At 41.8% G+C, this 23,664-nt stretch overlaps 1 protein-coding gene across 2 annotated transcripts in view; it reads right to left on the bottom strand.

Moving 5' to 3' along the window:
* Nucleotides 1–17,553, bottom strand: part of COG7 (component of oligomeric golgi complex 7) — a 77,875-nt gene extending 60,322 nt beyond the window's left edge. The window contains exons 1-4 of one of the 2 annotated variants that reach the window (XM_057529799.1): nt 17,170–17,553; nt 10,834–10,982; nt 10,410–10,526; nt 8,655–8,823 (exon numbers count right to left, since the gene is read on the bottom strand). In XM_057529799.1, the coding sequence (XP_057385782.1) occupies nt 8,655–8,823; nt 10,410–10,526; nt 10,834–10,982; nt 17,170–17,338 (604 nt within the window). In that variant the 5' untranslated portion in view covers nt 17,339–17,553. The remainder of the gene's footprint in view (nt 1–8,654; nt 8,824–10,409; nt 10,527–10,833; nt 10,983–17,169) is intronic. The other variant, XM_057529798.1, reaches the window with a different exon arrangement.
* Nucleotides 17,554–23,664: the final 6,111 nt, after the last annotated feature.

The following is a 23,664-nucleotide window of genomic DNA, read 5'->3' as shown; positions in this document are numbered from 1 at the left end:
AGCACCAAGTAGCCAACGCACACAGAAGGAAAGGAAAAAACTTAAATTCATGGAGCTGCCTGCCGCCACTCCTACTCCCCTAACCTCACATAACTAGACATACACCCAAAACATGCAGGTGAGCTCCGTGGTCTGTAGCTGCCACAAATTCATGAGAAAACATAAGGAATAAAGCTGCCAGATGGTGATTTTCCAAAGGCCCAGCTCCAGTCCTAGAATCCTGCTAATGAGAAGAAGACTCAAAGTAAAGAATTGACAAATGGGGAAGATATGGAACGAAAAGGCGGGAGATGAGTCCTGAACCCATTCTCTTTGGGCAACTGAAAAGCACAACAGAGAACGTAGCCTTTAAATCAAGGGCAAGAGGAAATCTCTCAATTAAGTCCAGGTCAACAAAGGAGGGGTTTCCAAGGAGATCCCATGCTAACTATTTTTCAGTAAACAGTAGACCCAGAAAAAAGCACCCACATACAAATATGAATAAATAGAAACAAATACAAACAAAAAAATTCCAGCATGTGACCTATGCAAAAGTACCACAGGGTGTAAAAAAGAAAAGGAACAGAGCATACAGAAGGTGCATGCAGACAGCACGTCAAGAACAACCAGAGAGAAGATAATAAGGAAGCAGAGACTTCAACAAACACTACAGGCCAATTAGACCTAACAGACAGTACAGAACATTCCACCCAACAATGGCAGAATACACATACTCAAGTACCCATAAAACATTCTCCAGGATAGACCATATCTCAGGCCACAAAACAAGTCTTAATAAATTTTTAAAGATTAAAATCATATAAATCATATAGTATCTTTTCCGATCACACTGGTAGAAAACTAAAAATCAACAGAAGAAAGAAAACTGGAAAATTCACAAATATGTGGAAATTGAACAACATACTCCTAAACAACCAATGGGTCAAAGAAGATACCACAAGAGAAATTAGAAAATGACAAATGAAAACAAAAACCTATCATACCAAAACTTATGGGATGCCACAAAAGTAGCCCAAAGAGCTAATTTATAGCTGTACCTACTTACATTAAAAAAGAAGAAAGAGCTCAAATCAACAACCTAAACTCTACATCTTATAGAAATAAGAAAATAAAAAACAAACAAACTAAACCCAAAGTTAGCAAAAGGGAAGAAATAATAAAGAGCAGAGCAGAGATAAGTAAATAGAGAATACAGAAACAAAACCAAAATCAGCAAAATCAAGGGTTGAAAAGATTCTTTGAAAAGATGAACAAAATTGATAAAACTTTACCTAGATTCACTAAGGAAAAGGAAGAGGACTCAAATAAATAAAAGCAGAAATGAAAGAGGGGATATCACTACTAATTTTACTGAAATAAAAAGAATTATAAGAAAGTACTATGGACAATTATATGCCAACAAATTGGATAAATTAGATGAAATGAACAAATTCCTAAAAATACTCAATGTACCAAGACTGAATGATGAAGAAATAGGAACTCTGAATAGACCTAAAACTAATAATTGAATCAGTAATCAAAAACCTCTCAACAAAGAAAAGCACACCAGATGGCTTCACTGATTAATTCTACCAAACACTTAAAGAATTAATACCAATACTTCTCAACCTCTCCCAAAAAAACTCAAGAGCAGTGAACACTCTCTAATTCATTCTATGAGAGCAGCATTACCTTAATACCAAAGCCAGACAAAGACATTACAAGAAAAGAAACCTACAGATTAATATTCCTGATGAATATGGATACAAAAATCCTCAACAAAATACTAGCAAATTGAATTCTACAGCACATTAAAAGGATTATACACCATGACCAAGTGGGATTTGCTCTGGGATGCAAGGAAGGTTCAACACATGAAAATCAATGAATGAAATACACCACATTAACAGAACAAAGGAAAAATATCCACGTGATCATCTCAACTGATGCAGAAAGGCATCTGTTAAAATTCAATACTTTTTCATGACAAAAACACTCGAAAAACTAGGAATAGAAGCAAACAACCTCAACAAAATTAAGGCCATATATGAAAAGCCCCCAGCTAACATAATACTCAATGGTGAAAGACCATTTCAAACTTTTCCTCTGAGATCAGGAACGAGACAAGGATGCCCACTTTTGCAATTTCTATTCAACTTAGTACTGGAAGTTCTAGCCAGAATAATTATGCAAGAAAAAGAAGTAAAAAGCATTCAAACAGGAAAGGAAGAAGGAAAAATATCTGTTTGCAGATGATATGATCTTATTTATAGAAAGCGCTAAAGATTCCACCAAAACAAAAACTGTTAGAACTAATAAGTTAATGCAGCAGAATACAAAATCAACACACCAAAACTCACTTGCATTTCTATACAGTAACAATGAACAATCTGAAAAAAAAAATTAAGAAAACAATTCCATTTATAATAGCATCAAAAAGAATAAAATACTTAGAAATAAATATAATCAAGGAGCTTAAAAGACTTGTACACGAAAAGTGACAAAACACTACTGAAAGAAATTTCAAAAGACACAAATAAATAAAAAGACATGCTATGTTCATGAATTAGAAGATTTAATATTGTTAAGATGATAATATTACCAAAGCCATCTACAGATTCAATGTAATCCCTTCCAAAATGGTGTTCAATGGTGTTCTCTGGAGAAACAGAAAAACCCATTCTAAAATTCATATGGAATTTCAAGGGACCCCCAAATAGCCAAAACAATCTTGAAAAAGAAGGACAACATTGGTGGATTCACAATCCATGATTCCAAGTTACTACAAAGCAACAATAATCAAAACTATGTGGTACTGGCATAAGGACAGACATATATATAGCCTAATGGAACAGAATAAAGGGCTCAGAAATAACCTTCACATACATGGTCAAATAATTTTCAACAAGGATGTCAAGACCATTCAATGGGGAAAGGACAGTCCTTTTAACAAATGTGCTCAGGAAAAAAAAATGTTGCTCAGAAAACTGGATGTGCACATGCAAAAGAAAGAAGTTGGATCCTTACCTTGTACCATATACAAAAATTAACTTATAATGGCTCAACAACCTAAATGTAAGAGCTAAAACTATAAAACTCTTAGGAAAAAAACACAAAGGAAAAGCCTCATGACCTTGGATTTAAAATTGAAATTTAGGTACTTCCCTGGTGGTCCAGTGGTAAAGAATCTGCCTTCCACTGCAGGGGACACAGGTTCGATCCCTGGTTGAGGAACTAAGATCCCAAGTGCTGCAGGGCAACTAAGCCCGTGCGCCACAACTAGACAGAAGCCCGCACGCCACAACTAGAGAGATGCCCACGTGCCACAATGAAGAGCCCGCACCACAACGAAGACCCTGTGTGCTGCAACTAAGACCAGACACGGGGCTTCCCTTGTGGCGCAGTGGTTAAGAATCCGCCTGCCATCGCGGGGGACACGGGTTTGAGCCCTGGTCTGGGAAGATCCCACATGCCGCGGAGCAACTATGCCCATGCGCCACAACTACTGAGCCTGCGTGCCTAAAGCCTGTGCTCTGCAACAAGAGAAGCCACTGCAATGAGAAGCCTGCACACCCCAACGAACTTGCTGCAACTAGTGAAAGCCCATGCACAGCAACGAAGACCCAACGCGGCCAAAATAGATACATAAAATAAATAAATAAATAAAATTTTTTTAAAAAGACCAGACACAGCCAAAAAAATTAATTTAATTAATTAATTAATTTAAAATAAATAATAAAAAACAAAATTGAAATTTAAAAAAACTTTTCCTAAGAGAGAGAGCACTTCAAAAGATTTAGCTTAGGAAAGAGGAGAAAATTTTACACTACAACTGCTTCACATTCTCAAGGAAATTACACAAGGTATACGCTTTCTTCAATAGGATCTAAGGTATCACAATGAGATATAAAGGGAGGCTGGCAGAGCTAAGAAAAAAAATTAGGAAAATAAATAATGATATGATGAATTAAAAATTAATTAGAAGAACAAAGAGCAGAACACATAATTTAGAAAATGCTATTGATCAAATGGAAGACAGACTTTTGAAAAATAACAGACTATGGAGGAGAGGAGATTGTCGGCAAAGAGCCAGAATAGACCAGAGTGAACATATTATATGTTGAGGGGGGAAAGGAAGAGCTAATGAACAGATAGCTGATGTTCTCAAAAATGAAAAAGAAAATAAATGAAATAGAAGAAAAAGTCTTTTAAGAAAGAAATTTTCTAGGAATGAAGAAAAATATGAATCAGCAAATAAGATACTATGTTCCAGAAAACATTAAAAATTTTCACAGTGAAGCTCATTCATTTACATATGAGTTTTCGTGCCACAACTGCAGAATTAAGCATTTGTGCTAGAGACCATATGTCCCACAAAGCCCAAAAATGTATTATCTGGCCCCTTACAGAAAATGTTTGCCCACCCTATTTTAACTATTCAAGGAAAATAAACTACATACAAAGAAAAAATAAGCAGGCCAGTCTCATACTGAACATCAGAATATAGTTGGCAGAAGACAAGGAAGCAACATCTCTAGATTCCGGAAGGAAAAATAGTATGAACCAAGAATTCCAAAGCAGTCATTCTTTTCTACATGGAAAAGCAATAAAAACACATTCTTTACTTAAATACCAAGGATATACATATGATCCCCATGCCCTTCCTCAGGGAAAAAAAAGTCTACTTAAAAACAGAATCCTGCTAATGAAGAGAAGCCTCAAAATAAAGAATTAACAGGGAATTCCCTGGTGGTCCAGTGGTTAGGACTCCACGCTCTCACTGCCGAGGGCCTGGGTTCCACTCCTGGTCAGGGAACTAGGAACCCACGGGCCACGTGGCTTGGCCAAAAAAAAAAAAAAAAGAAAAAAGAATTAACAAATGGGGAAAATGTGGGATGAAAAGTCTGGAAATGAGACTGAATCCATTTAAAAACATGATATTAAGCATAGACAACCATGGCAATTTTTGGTTATAAAACAGTTATATAAAAATAAAATATTATAAAACACAAAAATTTTATAATGTTTACATTTCAGAGAGAAAGCTACATGATAAAAAAATTATTAATTTGATGGTATACCATGAAGAAAAATTCTAGACTATGCAATATTCTAGAATAGGGCAGGGGGAGGGTGAAGGGTGGGAGACAGGAAGGGGAGTGTAAATGCACTAATTGAGGGAATCATATATTGTTTCATTTACAAGGTTGATAAACTCAGAAAAAAATTTAGTTTATTATTTGAAGTCATAAATCACTAGTAAAACTAAAAACAAGTTATGTATCTTTCAAGTTATCCATGAGAAAAAAAAAAAAGAAAACATAGCAAAATATAGAGATCAAAAGAAACAGAAACATAAAGAAGAAAATATAAAAATAGAAACATGTAAGACTGGAAATTTCTGCTAAAAAAAAACCTAAATGGGTTAAAGTCACTGATTAAAAAAGAAATACCAGGATTAGATCAAAAAATACAATTCAACTATGTGCCCTCTCCAACAGACAAGTCTAAAATAAAACATCTCAGGAAGTTTGAGGGTTAAGACAAAATAGGCAAAGACACAGTAAAGCAAATACAAACAAAAAAGAAGGCAGAGGTCCTCATACTTATACCCAAGCTGAACTGCAGACAGAAAGCCTTCAATGGGGCCATGGCAATATTTGATAAAAATGCTATTTAAATACTAATAGTAAGAAAGAATGAAACGGTCCCAGTTGTTTTTGTGAAGCCAACACAATCATGATACTAAAACCTAACAGAGATATTCACTTACAGGACCTCAATTTTAAAATTTTAAGTAAAATTTCAGGGGAATTCCCTGGCGGTCCAGTGGTTATGACTCTGCACTTTCACTTCTTTGGGCCCAGGTTCAATCCCTGGTCAGGGAACTAAGATCCCACAAAGCCTCGCAGCATGGCCAAAAAATAAATAAATAAAATATCAGCAAAGATCTAGTAGTATATTCACACACACACACACACACACACACACACACACACACACAGTGAACAAGTAGGGCTTGTTCTTGAATTGTAAGAATGATGTAAAATTAGGAATGCTATTAATATGATTTGCCATATTGGTAGGTCAGAGGAAATAAAAATAACACATTCGATCTTGATAGATGCTAAAAGGCCATTTAATAAAATTTGACAATATTTACCTTTTAAAAATTACCTAACGGGATAGTATCAAGTACTGACTGAGACTTGTTTCTGTCTTTGGAGTTACTGAACAGCACAGGGATTACAGAAGAGATGACTCGCTCCTGGGAACAGACATACACAACTCTCCAGGGCTGAGTTCCAAGGGGGCCCCACTTTGGTGTGACTTCACCACCAGGGCAAGGGAGGCCAAACCTTTGCAGGCCTTGACTATCAAGAGAACTGGAGTGGAAAGAAATCATCTTTGGAGGGAAGATAGTGTTACTGCTCAGAATGAGGAGGTTAAGCTGCTCTCACCCACACTGAAAACTCAACTATCCAGAGGGTCATTCTCCAAGGGTTCTATACTGTATGGGTACAGGGGTGACTATATGTCCCAGCTGGCCCAGGACAGTCTTGGTTTACACCTGTTGCCCCAGCTGCATTATTGAAAGCACTCCCTTTTCCTCTCAAAAGTGTCCTAGTTTAATAATAAATTATATGGTCAAACTCAGCATACTGAAATTTTATAACGTTTTTACATATGATAAGAATTTACATGTGCACATGTCTGCATATTCATATATAATTATCTAGCTATAGACTTTTCTTAATTATTAAAGCCTAGGCTCACCCATCCTAAAACAAAATAAAACATCAATCAGAACTCTTAAGATATCAGCACTTCTCAGTGTTTCATTATTTACAATAGCCAAGATACGTAACCGACTTAAGTGCCCATCAACAGGTGACTGGATAAAGGAGATGCGATATATATAGTGGAATACTACTCAGCCAAAAATAAAAAGATAAAATCTTACCATTTGCAACAAGCATAGACCTTGAGAGTATGATGCTTAGTGAAATAAGTCAGATGGACAAAGACAAATAAGGTATGATTTCACTCAAATGTGGAATATAAAAAACAAACAAAATAAATGAAAAACCCAAACCAAATAAAAACAAACACTTAGATACAGAGAAGAGAGTAGTGGTTACCAGAGGGGATGGGGCACCAGGAGGGCGAAATTGGTAAAGGGGATCAACTGTATGGTGATGGATGGAAACTAAATTTTTGGTGGTAAGCATGCTGTAGTGTATACAGAAGTAGAAATATAATGCTGTACACATGACACTTACGTAATGCTATGAACCGATGTTACCTCAATAAGAAAATAAATTTTAAACAAACTAGAAAAACAAAGATATCAGAACTTCTTATGATTTAATTTCACCATTGGAAATGTACCATCATATAAACAAAATTGATGCTACATCTCAGAAGCCAAGGGAAGAAAGTATTCTCAGAACTGGAGGGAGTAAAAAACATTGTTAACTGTTGTTGACAATGAGAAACAGAAAAGTAGGGCTTCCCTGGTGGTGCAGTGGAGAAGAATCTGCCTGCCAAAGCAGGGGACACAGGTTCGATCCCTGGTCTGGGAAGATCCCACGTGCCACGGAGCAACTAAGCCCGTGCGCCACAACTACTGAGCCTGCGCTCTATCTATGAGACCACAAGCCACAACTACTGAAGCCCGCGTGCCAAAACTACGAAAGCTCGTGCACCTAGAGCCCGTGCTCTGCAACAAGAGAAGCCACTGCAATGGGAAGCCCGTGCACCACAACGAAGAGCGGCCCCACTCACCGCCACTAGAGAAAGCCCACGTGCAGCAATGAAGACCCAACACAGCCAAAAGTAAATAAATAAAATAAAAATTAAAAAAAAAAAAGAAACAGAAAAGTATAAAGTGATATTAGGCCTTGGGGTTTGGTGATGATACAGCTGTTGGAGACCTTCAACAGAACGGGTTCAGGAGAACATTAACCCCAGAGTAGAGGGGCTTGCGTGATATATGAGCAAGAGTGCAGGAAGCAGGGCAGTGGATACAGACTACATTCTGCCAATGTAAATAACTGTGAAGGTAAGAAAACAGCTTTACTGCTGCTGCTTCTTGTTTAACCAATAGTTTTGTGGATGAAATGGAAAGGGAGTTAGATAAACTTATTTGTTGAAAAAAATCACTGGAAAATAACGCAGCATCATAATGGTCTCGATCAGCGTCAAAACTCATCAAATGGTACACTTAAGATTTGTACATTTTTCTAAATGTAAACTTTACCTCAAAAAAAGAAAGAATCATAAACCAACACTGAACTCTAGTTATTGATATGAATGCTAAAGTGCTTAGGAGTGAAGTATACTGATGCCTGCAACTTACTTTGAAATGCATTAAAAAAAATAAGGTGGATGGATAGAGAGGTGAATAGGTGGGTAGATATGTGATAAAGCAAATGTGGCAAATGCTAACACTAGGATCTAGATGGTGTGTTCACTGATGGTTATTTCAACTTTTCTGTATTTTGAAAAAGTTCATATAAAATGTTGAAGAAAAGACAACCACCATAAAGCTACAGATTGACTTCCAATCTACATAATTTAATCGACATTAAGACATTCTAAAGATTGAAGATTCGGAAAGCCTTACCTTCGTGAAGAGGTGTACAGAGAGATGATAAATGGCCAGCACTCACCTATAGACTGAGATGTGAATGCTGCTACAATCTGGGGGCTGGCCAAGGCCTCCAGCCTGTTCTTCAACGCCTCCAAGTGCACACATTTTTCTGAGTAGTCTGGTGTATCAACAAGCATCATTAGGCTATTCTGCATACCTGTGAGCTTGGCAGAAATCACAGCTATGTCCTATAAAAAGACCAGAATAGAGGATATTTATGTTAAAACACCCCTGCTACTTCAATTAAGAATGGACAGGGCGGGCTTCCCTGGTGGCGCAGTGGTTGAGAATCTGCCTGCTAATGCAGGGGACACGGGTTCGAGCCCTGGTCTGGGAAGATCCCACATGCCACGGAGCAGCTGGGCCCGTGAGCCACAATTGCTGAGCCTGCGCGTCTGGAGCCTGTGCCCCGCGACGGGAGGGGCCGCGATAGAGAAAGGCCCGCGCACCGCGATGAAGAGCGGTCCCCGCACCGCGATGAAGAGTGGCCCCCGCTTGCCGCAACTGGAGAAAGCCCTCGCACGAACCGAAGACCCAACACAGCCAAAAATAAATAAATAAATAAATAAAATCAAGTAAAAAAAAAAAAAAAAAAAAAAAACTTTAAAAAAAAAAAAAAAAAAAAAAAAAAAAAAAAAAAAAAAGAATGGACAGGGCTTCCCTGGTGGCTCAGTGGTTAAGAATCTGCCTGCCAATGCAGGGGACACGGGTATAAACCCTGGTCCGGGAAGATCCCACAAGCCGCAGAGCAACTAAGCCCATGCGCCACAACTACTGAGCCTGCGCTTTAGAGCCCACGAGCCACAACTACTGAGCCCGAGCGCCACGACTACTGAAGCCCACGTGCCTAGAGCCCGTGCTCCACAAGAGAAGCCACCACAATGAGAAGCCCACACACCGCAACGAAGAGTAGCCCCCGCTCGCCACAACTAGAGAAAGCCCAGGCACAGCAATGAAGACCCAACGCAGCCAAAAATAATAAATAAAATTAAAAAAAAAAAAAACAAGGTAACAATAACTGACAGAATAATAGATTGTTGACTGGAAAAAAAACGTGCGAAGCAGTATTCACAATGCACTACCATTTGTGGGGGAAAAACAGGGCAAGGAACGTATATGTGTGTGCGTTTATCTGGAAGAACAGGCACAAAGCTGACAACATGGTTTGTATTTAGAAGGGAAATTAGGGGATTGGGAGGGTCAGAACTATGAGAAAGACTTATTTTTCACTGTTTATTCCTGTTTACTCAATTTTTCCCATGTGCATTTAGAACTTTTAAAAAACTTTTTCAAGTTTTTTTTTTTAAACAGCAAAAGAGATGACAAATAATTCATTTTGCTTTACAATTGAAAAAAAAAGTTTTTCATAAGATATCATCTTACTCCATCCTTATAACCAGGTATCAAAAATATCACTATTTTCCACACTTTGCTATCCAAGGAGGGTAAAGTAACTTGCTAAGGTCCCACGATGTGTAGGGCACCCCTGCCCAAGTTCCACACTCCCATTTACTCCATTTTCTCTGCCTTTTTAAGCTTTTGTGAACTCACTTTTGTGACTAAAAGGCTTCAGTCAAGCAGATGATACAAACTAAAGAAGGTGGAAAAACTCAGAGCAGTCTCAGATCGCCCCCAACCTATGCCTGAATATTCCCACACCCGGCTATTTACTAGCCCTTCTGATTGTGAGTGGCATAGCTAGCTCATTTGTTTCTCCAAACCTCAAGTTCCTGCTTAAAGAGATGTCACAACATCCCCTAAACAAGAAACCTACTTGAGTCTTAAATGTCTCCTCGATATCAGCACTCAGTGTGCTCCATTTGTCGGCTTCTTGAAGAGATTCTGCGGCAAGCTGCATTCGGGACTTCACCTGGTCGATTTCTACCAATACCTAGAAGAGAAATGAGGGGTCGAACACTAAAGAAGTGGCAGTTCCATTTCCTCTGCCTTCCATCAGCGACTTGAAACATAAGTATCGTGGCATGCTCCTGCCTTTAGGGAGCCTCTGTACCCCGTACAACACCGATTACATGGCTAAATGGTTCAGCGGTGCTAAAGAGAGATGAATAAGCTGAAAGAACCAAACAAAAGAGTAGTCTGAGTGCTTGGCAGAATTTTGAGTTAAGGTTGACCTCCCACTAGGAAAGTGAGCATCTTCCAAAAACAAGAGTCAACACTTAGGACAGGAGCCAAAATACCTGCATCGACTGAGATGTGTCCTGTTCAAATTTTTTAATGTCCTCCTTGACAAGAATCATTTGTTCTTTCAGAAAAGATGCCTCCTGTTTAAGGGCTTCGACATCACGGAGCACTTTGGGCATGTTCTGAAGGGCCTGGTGACTTGTTTCTGCAGCAAGAACCCAAGAACCAAAGGTGAACATCGGACCACTCACCAGTGAACAATATGAATAAATCAGACGGCAGGAAGCAAATCTTCCCTAAGGCACTACCAACCACGCAGTTTTCTGAGCCTGTGGAAAGTTGGGGGTGGGGGAGAGGCGCAGAGCTGGCCTCTGCCGGGACCCTGTCTTCCCCAGAATGATGGTGAGAGCCCTGTGAATAAACTGTTAACCTGACCCAACATCAGCTGTCTTCTTACTACAACTCCTTGGTTTTTTTTGTTTTTTTTTTTTGGCCACACCACGTGGCTTGTGGGATCTTAGGTCCCCAACCAGGGATTGAACCTGGACCCTGGCAGTGAAAGCACCGAGTCCTAACCTCTGGACCGCCAGGGAACTCCCAAGCAACTCCCTGTTCGAAGAAGGAGAATGGAGGAACGTGACAGTGGTAAATGCCAGCTCTGCACCGGGTGCTTTATATACATTACATCACCTAATGTCCATGGCAATCATTAGCAGCCACCTCTTACAGATAAGAAAACGAAGTCTCAGAAGAGGTTAAGTAACTTGCCCAAGATTTCAGAACTGAAACCAACGTGTGTCTGGACCCAACGTCTGCTTTCCACAGTCTTTTCAAAATGTAGTCCACAGACCACCAGCATCAGCTGGAATGCAGTTAAAATGCAGGGCCCCAGGCCACCTGCCAGAGATTCTTACTTAGGAATCCTGGTAGAAGATCAAGTAAGATCAAGGAACCTGTATTTTTTTAACAGGCATCCCAAGTGTAGAATAAAATCTGAAAATCCTCGCAGACCATGATGTGCTATCTGGAAACAGGAGGGTTAACAGCATAACCCTTTAGCCCGTTAAACAGCAATTCGCTGGGGAATCAACCAAAGAAGGCCAGAGCCTTCTGCTCCACCGGTGCATTGAACGGAACCTTAACATCTTGAAGACGCGCTTCAGGAACCTGTTCATCCGGCTCTGCCATAAAATAACCATCTGTCTCCAGCACTGACCTTAAGTAAAGTTTTAAGAAAACAAAGGCAGAACAAAGATTTCTTCGAGGCACAGAGACTTCACTGATTTTTTTTTTTTAATTTTACTTTATTTTTGGCTGCGTTGGGTCTTCATTGCTGCGCGCGGGCTTTCTCTAGTTGCGGTGAGCTGGGGCGACTCTTCGTTGCGGTGCACGGGCTTCTCATCGCGGTGGCTTCTCTTGTTGGGGAGCACGGGCTCTAGGCGCACGGGTTTCAGTAGTTGTGGCGCACGGGCTTAGTTGCTCCGCGGCATGTGGGATCTTCCCAGACCAGGGCTCGAACCCGTGTCCCCTGCATTGGCAGGCGGATTCTAAACCACTGTGCCACCAGGGAACAGTGATTTCTACAGCGCTGATTTTTACAGCGCTGTCATGGTCCCAGCCTGGCCCCCTGCCTGCTGAACCTCAGAGTCACTCTTCATGTCTGGCTGGTTCCCTGTGAAGCTCTTTTTCCCTCTCCACAGCACGGCCACACACAAGTTTAATTCTTTCTAGTATCCATTTTAAAACTATCACCTCCTGGGAATTCCCTAGCGGTACAGTGGTTAGAACTCCGTGCTTCCACTGCAGAGGGCTTGGGTTCGATCCCCAGTTGGGGAACTAAGACACCACGAGCCTTGCAGTGTGGCAAAAAAAAATCAAAACAAACAAACAAACAAACTCTCACCTCCAGTGGTTGCCTCTGGGAGGGTAAGGGCCAAATCTCCCTGTGAAAGCGGAATGGGGCTCCTCCCGAGGTGACGGTAACATTCTACATCTTGATGGGGGGTTGAGTTACACTAGCCGTATACATCTGTCAAAACCCAAACTTATCAGATAAGGTTCCTCCATTTCACCTTATGTAAATTTTATCTAGTAAAAAAAAGAGCCGTAAACAAGTATTGAACTCTATAATGTTTAGGGTTTCAACTGAAATGTGTAGGGGTGAAGTGTACCGATGTCTGTAACTTACTCTGAAATACTGATTTATTTCGAAATCAAAAATAAGATGGACAAATGGATGGAGAGAGGGATGGATAGAACTGTGATAAAGCGAGAACAGCACACTGCTCATTGTAGAATCTAGGTAGTGGGTTATGAATGTTTACTACAAATTCTCTCAACATTGCTGTACACTTGGCACCTCCATCCAGTTGCTCAGTTCAAGAATCTGCCATCATTCTTGATTTTCTTCCCCTCTCATCCCTCCTTCCAATCCATCAAGTTCTCCCCTTTCTTCCTCCTAAAAAATACCTTAAATCTACCCATTTCTCACCATCTCTAATGCTATAATCTCAGAGGAAGCCACTGTCACCTCTCTTCTGGACTACAGCCATAGTCTCCTGAATAGGGACATAAATCAAACCATCTCATTCCCCTGCTTAAAAATCCTCCAGTACCTTCCCATTACACTAATTTTAAACCAAATCCAAACTCTTTAATGTGACGTTAAAATCCCTGCATGGGGACTTCCCTGGTGGAGCAGTGGTTAAGAATCTGTGCTTCCACTGCAGGGGGCGCGGGTTTGATCCCTGCTTGGGAACTAAGATCCTGCATGCTGTGCAGTGCGGCCAAAAACAAAACAAAACAAAAACAAACCAAAGAGGGACTTCCCTGGTGGCACAGTGGTTAAGAACGCACCTGCCAAGGGCTTCCCTGGTGGCGCAGTGGTTAAGAATCCGCCTGCCAATGCAGGGGACATGGGTTCGTGCCCCAGTCCGGGAAGATCCCACATGACGCGGAGCGGCTAGGCCCGTGAGCCACAACTACTGAGCCTGCGCATCTGGAGCCTGTGCTCCACAACGGGAGAGGCCGCGACAGTGAGAGGCCCGCGCACCGCGATGAAAAGTGGCCCCCGCTCGCCGCAACTGGAGAAAGCCCTCGCACAGAAACGAAGACCCAACACAGCTAAACATAAAAATAAATAAATAAATTTTTTTAAAAAATAGGGATTCTCAATCTTAAAAAAAAAAGAACACGCCTGCCAATGCAGGGGACACGGGTTCGAGCCCTGGTCCGGGAAGATCCCACATGTCGCAGAGCAACTAAGCCCGTGCGCCACAGCTACTGAGCCTACACTCTAGAGCCCGCAAGCCACAACTACTGAGCCCGCGTGCCACAACTACTGAAGCCTGTGTGCCTAGAGCCCGTGCTCTGCAACAAGAGAAGCCACCGCAATGAGAAGCCCGCGCACTGCAACGAAGAGTAGCCCCTGCTCACCACAACTAGAGAAAGCCCGCGCACAGCAACGAGGACCCAACGCAGCCAAAAATAAATAAATTAATTAATAAAATTAAAAAAAAAAAGAAAACGGGTGGTAATGCCACCCCTGCACCCCCCCCCCAATATTTGGAAGTTGGTAGGAATTTTTTAGTTGTTGCTATGGTAGGACATTTAGTGGAAATGACCCAACAATGCTTAATGTCCTACAGTGCTTGGGAGAGTCCTGGGCAATGAAGAAGTGTCCTGGCCAAACTGTTAATACTGCCCCCTCCCCTTGGCATGATTATCTAAATTAAAAATGACAGTAATCCTCAGAGGTAGGCATAGTTATTATTCCCACCTTATAGTTGTAGAAACTGCGGCTGAGGGCAGTAACTTGCCCAGCATCATGTTGCTAATGAATGGGGAGCCTGGATTTGAATCCAGGCAACTGGTTCCAGATCCCAGGCTCTTTTCCATTATATTTTACTACCTCTCTGGTATTAAAGGGAGAGGGAACATGTAGAGGCATGTGGGTATAAAAAGGCCTAACCAGTCCAGAGAAAGGCGGGAAGTTCAAACAGAGCTTCATCAATAACATCAATAAATATTAGTCATTATTATTATTATTGAAGGATTGCACTTTCATGGGGGGAACTTCTGCTAGAGATAAGGTAGAAAAGTAGATTAGGATCAAATTGTGAAAGGTGTTTTTGCCCATCCTGAAGGTTTGGATCTCATCCCAGGGGCAGTGAGAAGCCTTCGGAGGTTTAAAGCTTTATTTTTATGGAAGATGAAACAAGGTCCCAAGTCTGCAGTGAAGAGAAGTTATTGCAGAGGCTCAAACAGGAGTTGTTGAGGAACTCTAATAGGAGGACTGATTTATTCATTCATTCAGTCAGTGGATATTTATTGGGCACAAACTGTTTTCCAGGGTCTGGAGATACTATGTTGAACAAGATCTATTCTTAGGTTGGAGAGGTTGGCAGGAGCCAGATCATGCAGGGATTATTTATTTATTTACTTAAAAAAAATTTTTGGCTGCATCAGGTCTTAGTTGCGGCACTGGGGTCTTCTTCGTTGAGGTGTGTGGGATATTTTGTTGCGGTGCGGGCTTCCCTCTAGTTGTGGCATGTGGGTTTTCTCTCTCTAGTAGTGGCGCATGGGCTCCTGAGCACGTGGGCTCTGTAGTTTGCAGCACACAGGCTCTCTCATTGAGGCGCGTGAGCTCAGTAGTTGCAGTGTGCGGGCTTAGTTCCCCGCAGCATGTGGGATCTTAGTTCCCTGACCAGGGATCGAGCCTGTGTCCTGTGCACTGGAAGGTGGATTTTTTGTTTTTGTTTTTTTTGGCTGCTTTGGGTCTTTGTTGCTGCACGCGGGTTTTCTCTAGTTTTGGCAAGCGGGGGCTACTCTTCGTTGAGGTGCACGGGCTTCTCATTGCGGTGGCTTCTCTTGTTGCGGAGCACGGGTTCTAGGCGCACGGGCTCAGTAATTGTGGCTCATGGGCTCCAGAGCGCAGGCTCAGTAGTTGTGGCGCACAGGCTTAGTTGCTCTGCGGCATGTGGGATCTTCCCGGACCAGGGATTGAACCTGTGTCCCTTGCATTGGCAGGCGGACCAGGGAAGTCCCACCACCCCTGTTGAGAACCACTTAGTTAATACATATAAAGTACTTAAAACAGTGCCTGATGTATACCAAGAACTCAGATATTTGCTATTATATTATTATTCATGTCCTCCCCATCTTTGCCCTGTGAGGTCTTCCTTCAAGGCCTAACACAGGGAAAAGCCCTTTATGATTCTCCCAGACAAGAGATCATTGCTTCCTTCATCCAGCTCTCAGCTTCCGGTTCTACTCTCAGTAAAGCCACCCTTCACTGTAATTAAACAGTTCACGTATGTTCCCCACAGGGCAGCAAGCTCTAGAAAGGTAAACTTTTCATCCCCAGCACTCATTTCTTGGCAGGTGCATAGTAGATGCTCAATAATTACTAAAAATGCAAAGTACAATAAAGAATCTGCAGTGAAATAAAGCGTCCCCCCACCTCCACCTTTTCTTAAACAGTGGACACATCTATAAAGCAAAGTTCTATTTACAGGACCATAAGCTCCCAGTGTGGGCAGTCTGAGCCTCTTTCCCACAGAGCCGAGCAGAGAGACTGGTTGCAGTATGCACTGAATAAACGTACAGTGAATGAAAACCAGGTCGAGGAGTTAATGAAATGGTTCTGGTGTGTTATTTCTTATAATTCACTATTCTGGTTAGTGAATTCGGTACTTAAAAGTCTCCCGTCAGGACAGCCCATCTTCCCACTGACATAAAGATCCACTAAAACAGGGGTGGTGGGGGAGGGTTGGATTGGGAGTTTGGGATTAGCAGATGCGAACTATTACATACAGGATGGATAAACAACAAGGTCCTACTGTATAGCACAGGGAACTATATTCAAGATCCTGTGATGAACCATAATGGAAAAGAATATGAAAAAGAACGTGTGTGTATATATATATAGATATAGATATAGATATATAGATATAGATATATAAACTGAATCACTTTGCTGTACAGTAGAAATTAACACATTGTAAATCAACTATACTTCAATAAAATAATTTTTTAAAATCCATTAAAACAATGTTTCCCAGATTTGTCATTCCTATACACCCTCTATATGCTTTTTTGCCAAATGTAAGGATCAGTTGACTATTATTTAATATTCTTAAAATTCACTCTTCTAAGTTTTAAAAGGAAACTTGACAGCACCGCCAGAGGTGGAAAACCAAGATCCCAAGTCCGCAAGTGTTGCAGAGAGACGAGTAGCGGGCTGAGACCTTCTCCTGCATATCCCCGTAAGGACTGCGGGAGAACCGGAGCAGGGCTCGCTCGCTCTCCATGGGAGGCGCCGACCTTTACTGCCCACTACGTGCAACCCCGGGGGCCCCGGGCCCGTCTGGGAGCTCTGCCCGGCCACTCACCCTCCACGGCGTGGTTCACCTCCTGGATGAACAGCTGCAGCTTCATCACCAGGGTGGCCGCGTGGCTGTCCGCCTTCCCGGCCGCCACCTCCTTGGGGCCAGCCCTGAAGGCCGCGTTGATCCACTCCTTCACGTCGAAGTCTTCGGCAAGGAACTTGGAGAAGTCCATGGCTGCACCGCCGCACCCCAGCGTCCAGGCCTGAAGCGCTGGCTCCGGGCGTCCGCGAGGCTGCAGAAGCGGGCGGCCCTGCGAGAGCACCCGCGCGGGTCTGGGAGGCGGCGGGCCGGGACTGACGACGCCGCCAACTAGCCTCTCCACAGCCCCTCCGTCAGCTCGCTGATGTGTACGGCTGGGATTGACCCTCGCCGCGCGCCGTACTTCTTCCGGAAGTAGGTACTCGTTACTATAGCGACTGCCTGCCTTCCGGGAAGCGCGGCGGGCTGGCGGCCGGAGGGTGTGGGCGCCTCTTTTACTCTGCTAACTTAAGTGACTTTTGGGCACTTAAATATGTGCTTACGCTAAAGCTCTTACTTTTACGAGCGCACTTAGTCCTCACAGTCCTATGAGTGCTGTTATTCTCCCCCAACTTAAAGAGGAAGAACTGAGGCAGTTAAGCAAGTGGTTCAATGTCACGTAGCTAGAAGGTAGCGCTGTGAGAGCTTTTTTTTTTTTTTTTAATAAATTCATTTATTTTATTTTATTTTTGGCTGCTTCGGGTCTTCATTGCTGCTGCGCGGGCTTTCTCTAGTTGCCCGGGCTACTCTTCGTTGTGGTGCCTGGGCGTCTCATCACGGTGGCTTCTCCTGTTGCAGAGCGTGGGCTCTAGGCGCGCGGGCTTCAGTAGTTGTGGCTCACGGGCTCTAGAGCACAGGCTCAGTAGTTGGGGGTGCACGGGCTTCCCGGACCAGGGCTCGAACCCGTGTCCCCTGCATTGGCAAGCGGCTTCTTAACCACTCTGCCACCAGGGAAGCCCATGCCTTCATTTTTGAAGAACAGTTCTGCTGGAAATAGAATTCTTTTCATATTCAGATCATTGAATATGTCATCCCACTGCCTTCTGAACTCTTTATTATTTCCAATAAGAAGTCAGCTGTTAATCTATTATGAACCTATTGTATGCAATGAGTCATTTCTCTCTTACAGCTTTCAAGATTTTATCTTCGGCTTTGGTGTTTAAGTTTGGCTCTAATGTGTCTATGTATGGGTTTCTTTGTGTTTATCCTACTTGAAGGTTGTTGAGTTTTACGGATGTGCAGATTAATGTTTTTCAGCAAGTTTGGGAAGGTTTTGGATATTATTTCTTCAAATAACTTTCCTGTCCCTTTCTCTCACTTGTCCTTTTGGGACTCCCATTATATGTGTGACACCTCATGGTGTCTCACAGATCTCTGCAGCTCTAGTTTTCTTTTTTCTGTTTTTCAGATTGGATAATTTCTACTGACCTATCTTCAGGTTCACTGACTTTTTCTTCTGCCATCCCAAATCTTTTGTTGAGAGGCTCTAGTGAATTCATTTCAATTTATGTACTTTTCAATTCCAGAATTTCCATCTTTTTTATACTGCCTTGCTATTGAGAATCACTATTTGTCATAGATTCCTATAATTCCTTAAACATGGTTTACTTTGGTTCTTTGAACATATTTATATTAGCTACTTTGAATGCTGATTGTTAAATCCATTGTCTGAAGACTCAGTTTCTATTTACCGCTTTTTCCCTCAGTATGGATCTTTCCTTCCTGTTTCTTTGCACATCTCATAATTTTTTATTGACAACTAGGTATATTGTAGCAACTCTAGATTCTGGACTCCCCAAAGATTGTTCCTGTTATTGTTTGCTTGTTTAGTAGTTTGCCTGAGATAAATTCATGAAATTTCTCCCCTATGGTGTGTAGCTTCTGATGTCTCTTTTTGTTTTTATTCTATTTTAAAATCTGACTTCCTGTGTCTACATAGCTTAAAGGCAGTTAATGATCAGACTACAGCTGTACCAAATTTTTTGAGCTAGTAGGGCTTCTGTCCTGTCAGTGGATCTGTGTGTGGGTAAGGGAGCACATTCAAAATATCAGGTCACTTTCAAGTTGGTCCCAGCTTTTCCTTTCCACTGTGCCCCTTTGTGTTTCCTCAGCATGTGAATGCAGCCTCAGTGTCAGCTGGGATTGTGGTTAGCTTGGGCTCTCTCTGGTCCCTGATGCACATGTGCACATCTTCATCAAGGTACATGCTTTTTCTAATGATGACCACAACATCAAACTAGTAGAAGTGCTGGCCCTCCCCACTTGCCCACCACAGCAACTGTCACTTCTGCTAACATCATTTCAAAGAAGATATCAATCCTACAGAGTTGGTGCAAGGGAGAGGCTGGATGCAGCCCCAGGGAAGAATGACAGGAACTGCAAATGTTGTTTACCCAAACTTCAGTGGCTTTTCAAGCATAAACACTTCTCAGATTGCCATCTACCTTTATTTGATTTCTGTAGCACTGAAATGGTTATTTTTGTCAAATTTTTCTAGCTTTATAGCTAGCCTTTTTGGAGAGAGGACTTGCAAATTTCCTTACTGGGCCATAGCCAAAACTTCTGCCTCTGAGCCCACACTTTTTGAGACATGCCAAAACTGAGTCACCCTTCCCTAAATGGGCGTAATGCTTGTCCAGGTCACCCAGACTGGCTTCATGTGGGACAGTTTTGCTTCTTACCACGCCTGCCCATGAGGAACTCTCTTATGGACAGGTTGGTAGGAATGGCTGTTGGAAGTGGAAAGAGAGGACACTGAAAGATCTGGGACTGTCATACCAGCCCTAGACTCACTGCCTCTGGGTTCTTAAATTTGGTTAATACATTTCCTTGCTACCCCATGTATAGGGAGGTGTGCCAGCACATCAGAACATGGTACAAACCTTAATAGCCCCTGCCAAAGGTATATAATATTGTTGTCTGGCAGGTGAGTCTGTCCCATAAGCAGAGCGCTCAACAGAAAGAAACAGCTGAAAAATAACAGGATATGAGGAAAATGCCCAGTGATCAGAATCAGGTTGCAGCTGCATGTCTGGATCATTGGCATAAACCAGGTTTACCAGAAGAGACTGTGTCTTCCTCCTCAGAGCTAAGATGTGTGGAAGCCTCTCCATTTCTACTAGACAGATTCATAGGTCAGGGAAGAGTCCAGATTGGCTACAGCATAGGACCCATCCATCCATGTGAAGGAACAGAGCACTAGATTCCTTACATGTTTACAGACCTTTACAGATTAAACTTGCTTTCCCTTACACTTGCATTTTAATCCTCACAGCCTTTGGAATCAAGGTGGGTATTATTTCTATTTTCCAAAAAGGGAAACTGAGATTCAGATGAGGCCAAGATTGGATGAGGCTATACTATGGAGAACCTTGAATGCTAGGGAAATTGGTTTTACTTAATCCAATGAAATGATCAAAAGGTTGTGATCAGAGAAGTAGTAGGGTCAGATTTGTACTTCAGGGAGATTTAGTAGAGTAGCAATGAAGGTTAACGATAAAGCCTTTAGCAGCATGTCTATATTTGGAAGTTTAGGGTGGGAGGAAGAACTGGGGGAAGAATCAGAAGAGTATCAGAAAGCCATGGGACGAGAAAGCATCAGGAGTGTGTGGTGGACACTGCTAGATATCTCCTGATTCTGTTCTGTTCTCCCCAGCGGGGTCCATAGCCTCTCAAGACAAAGACATCTCCCAGCATTCTTTAAAGTTAAGTGTGTCAAAAAAAAATAACACATACACACTACTGTATAAAAAATAGATAATCAACAAGGACCTACTATATAGCACAGGGAACTCTACTCAGTATTATGTAATAACCAATATGGAAAAAGAATCTGAAAAAGAATGGATATATGTATAACTGAATCACTTTGCTATACACCTGAAACTAACACAACATTGTAAACCAAATATACTCCAATATAAAATTAAAATTAAATAAGTAAGTGGACAAATTAAAAATCAGCTGTAAAAAAAACCAAAAAACAAAAAGTTAAGTGTGTCCATGTAACTAAGTACTGGCCACTGGGATGTGAGCAGAACTTTCATGTGGGACTTCAAGGAGATGTTCTTAAAAGAATGACATGTACACTACTCTCCTTCTTTCCTGCTGGCTGGAATGTGAACGTGATGGCTAGAATTATAACTGTCATCTTGAACCATGAAGTGTTTCTAGGAATTAAGTCACTCACAGCAGGGCAACAGATTGACGGCATCTAGGTGCCTGACCATGGACTGCACACCAGTCCTAGTTTCACTGCCTCTGGGGTTCTTGAGAGTGTTATGGGTTGAATTGTGTCTCCGCCCTGCTGACCCCCCAGAAAAGATACAAATCCTAACCCTAGTCCCTCAGAATGTGACCTTATTTGGCAATAGCATCATTGCAGATGAAACTAGTTAAAATGAGATCTTACGGAAGTAGCGTGAGCCCCTTAACCAATATGATCAGTATCCTTACAAGATGGTCATGGGAGACACGCACAGGAAGAACGCCACATGACAATGAAGGCGGAGACTGGAGTGATGCAGCTAAAAGCCAAGGGATGCTAAAGACTGTCGCAGATTACCAGGATTCTCCTGCAGGTTTCAGAGTGAGCATGGCCCTGATTTCAGACTTCTAGCCTCCAGAACTGCCAGATGATAAATTTCTGTTAAGTCACCCAGTTTTGCTCAGGAATGCCAGGAAGCTAATACAGAGATCTAAATATCTTTTAAGCCACTGTTACCTTGAGTTTTTTCCATTTCCTGCAGTTGACCCTAATCTTAACAAATATAGAGAGGATGGTCAGATTTTATCAAATGCAACCCTTTTTGCTGTCTCTGCAAATATTAGGTTATTAGTATCCTTAGCAAAATTTCACTGGTTTCCATGAGAGCAGGAGAGGTTTTGAAATGAACATAGTGACGAAATGGAAGTCACAAGTTAAGGTAGTAAATTAAAAAAGAGAAATCTCAGATGAGGCAATTTGAGGAGAAATAATAGCACCTACATTTAAAGAGTACCTATCATGTCTGGTATTTTGGTGACCTCATTAAATCCTCACCAAAACCTATTAAGTAGATTTTTACCATTTTTACCATTTAAGAATATAAAAACCAAGGCCGAGTTGTTAAGTGACTTGCCCAAGGTGGCAAGAAAACTAGAAACTTAACCTGACCCCAAAACCCATGCTTGTTTCACTCTACCATGCAGGGCTACCAGAAACAAGGCAGGAGAAAGGGGGAGGGTTGCAGGGAACATTCAAGCAGGCTTGGGCCCACAGGAATGGAGCCAGTGGAAGTGAGAGGCTGGAGATACATGGAAACTATCAGCAACTTCATGTGCCAGTTTTAATACAAAGCACTTTCAGCATATGAGTGATTGATACCATCTGCTGTCAGAAGAGAGGAAAGCAGGGGCTGTTCTTTTTTATTACACAGTTCATACTGATAATGGCATTATCGCCAAGTCATCTATATTGTTACATTAAAAAAAAAGCAAAGTGTGGAACAGTTCATTTGTTTAAAAATGCCTAGAGTATCTCCAAGGACAGATGAGGAACTAGTAATCAGTTGGTGATTACTAGTCTCCTAGAAGGGTAATCAGTTGGTGGGAAGAATTTCCACCTTTTGTTGTTTTAGTTTTGAAAAACTAACATTGAGAATTAAAAATAATGTTTTTTCAGTTTAGAAAATTCAGATAAATTTTAAAGAAAACAAATCTGTAATTCTACGACCCAAATATAAACAGTCATACATACATACAAATACCCGAGTTGTTTGGTTTTAAACAGTAGAAAAGATTGCCATAGTGTCTTCCGGTAAACAGATAAATTGTTACAATATCCAATCTCCCCTTCTTCATTAGCCAAGTGTGTGGCATTGTATGCAAATATGACAATTTCTTAGCCTTTTCTGCACCTCCAAGTGGCCATGCTACTAAATAGCCAATAAGATGTGAATGCAAATATCACATAAAATTTCCAGGAAACCTTAAGAACGTCAGCAGTTTTCCTCTATTCCTGGCTCCCCCACTCCCTTCCTGTTGCCTAGAATAGTCAGCAGTTAAAGCTTGTAACATAATGTTGAGGAGCACGTCCTTGGGTGCTGACTTAGGGCTGGTTGGAGCTCTAGGTCCCTAATAACTTTGTGATGCTTATACCACTGTGGACTAAGAATGTCGCTTGCCACTTCCGTAAACAAAGGATGTTGCAGCCATAAAGCCATCAACCATGGCAGCTGCCCCTGTGGTGTACTCTGAGGGGAATCAGAATGGAAAAAAACAAGATACTGGCCCTAGATAGTTAAGACGCGCACCAAAGGAATGATTTCAGAGTCCAGGCTCTTGCATCTGTCCCATACATAGAAAAGCACAAAATCATTAACTTGAGATGTCTGTTTTTGTGATTAAAAGTAATTTTTTGATGTTTAGACACGTGGGGGAGAGTGTTGGGGTTTTTTCCCCAGCAAAAACTCCTATATATCCTGGCTCTTCCCTTACCTT

This window comes from Balaenoptera acutorostrata, chromosome 15 (genome assembly GCF_949987535.1).
Source record: "Balaenoptera acutorostrata chromosome 15, mBalAcu1.1, whole genome shotgun sequence".
Taxonomy (NCBI): Eukaryota; Metazoa; Chordata; class Mammalia; order Artiodactyla; family Balaenopteridae; genus Balaenoptera; species Balaenoptera acutorostrata.
This window is presented reverse-complemented; position numbering and strand designations above follow the sequence as displayed.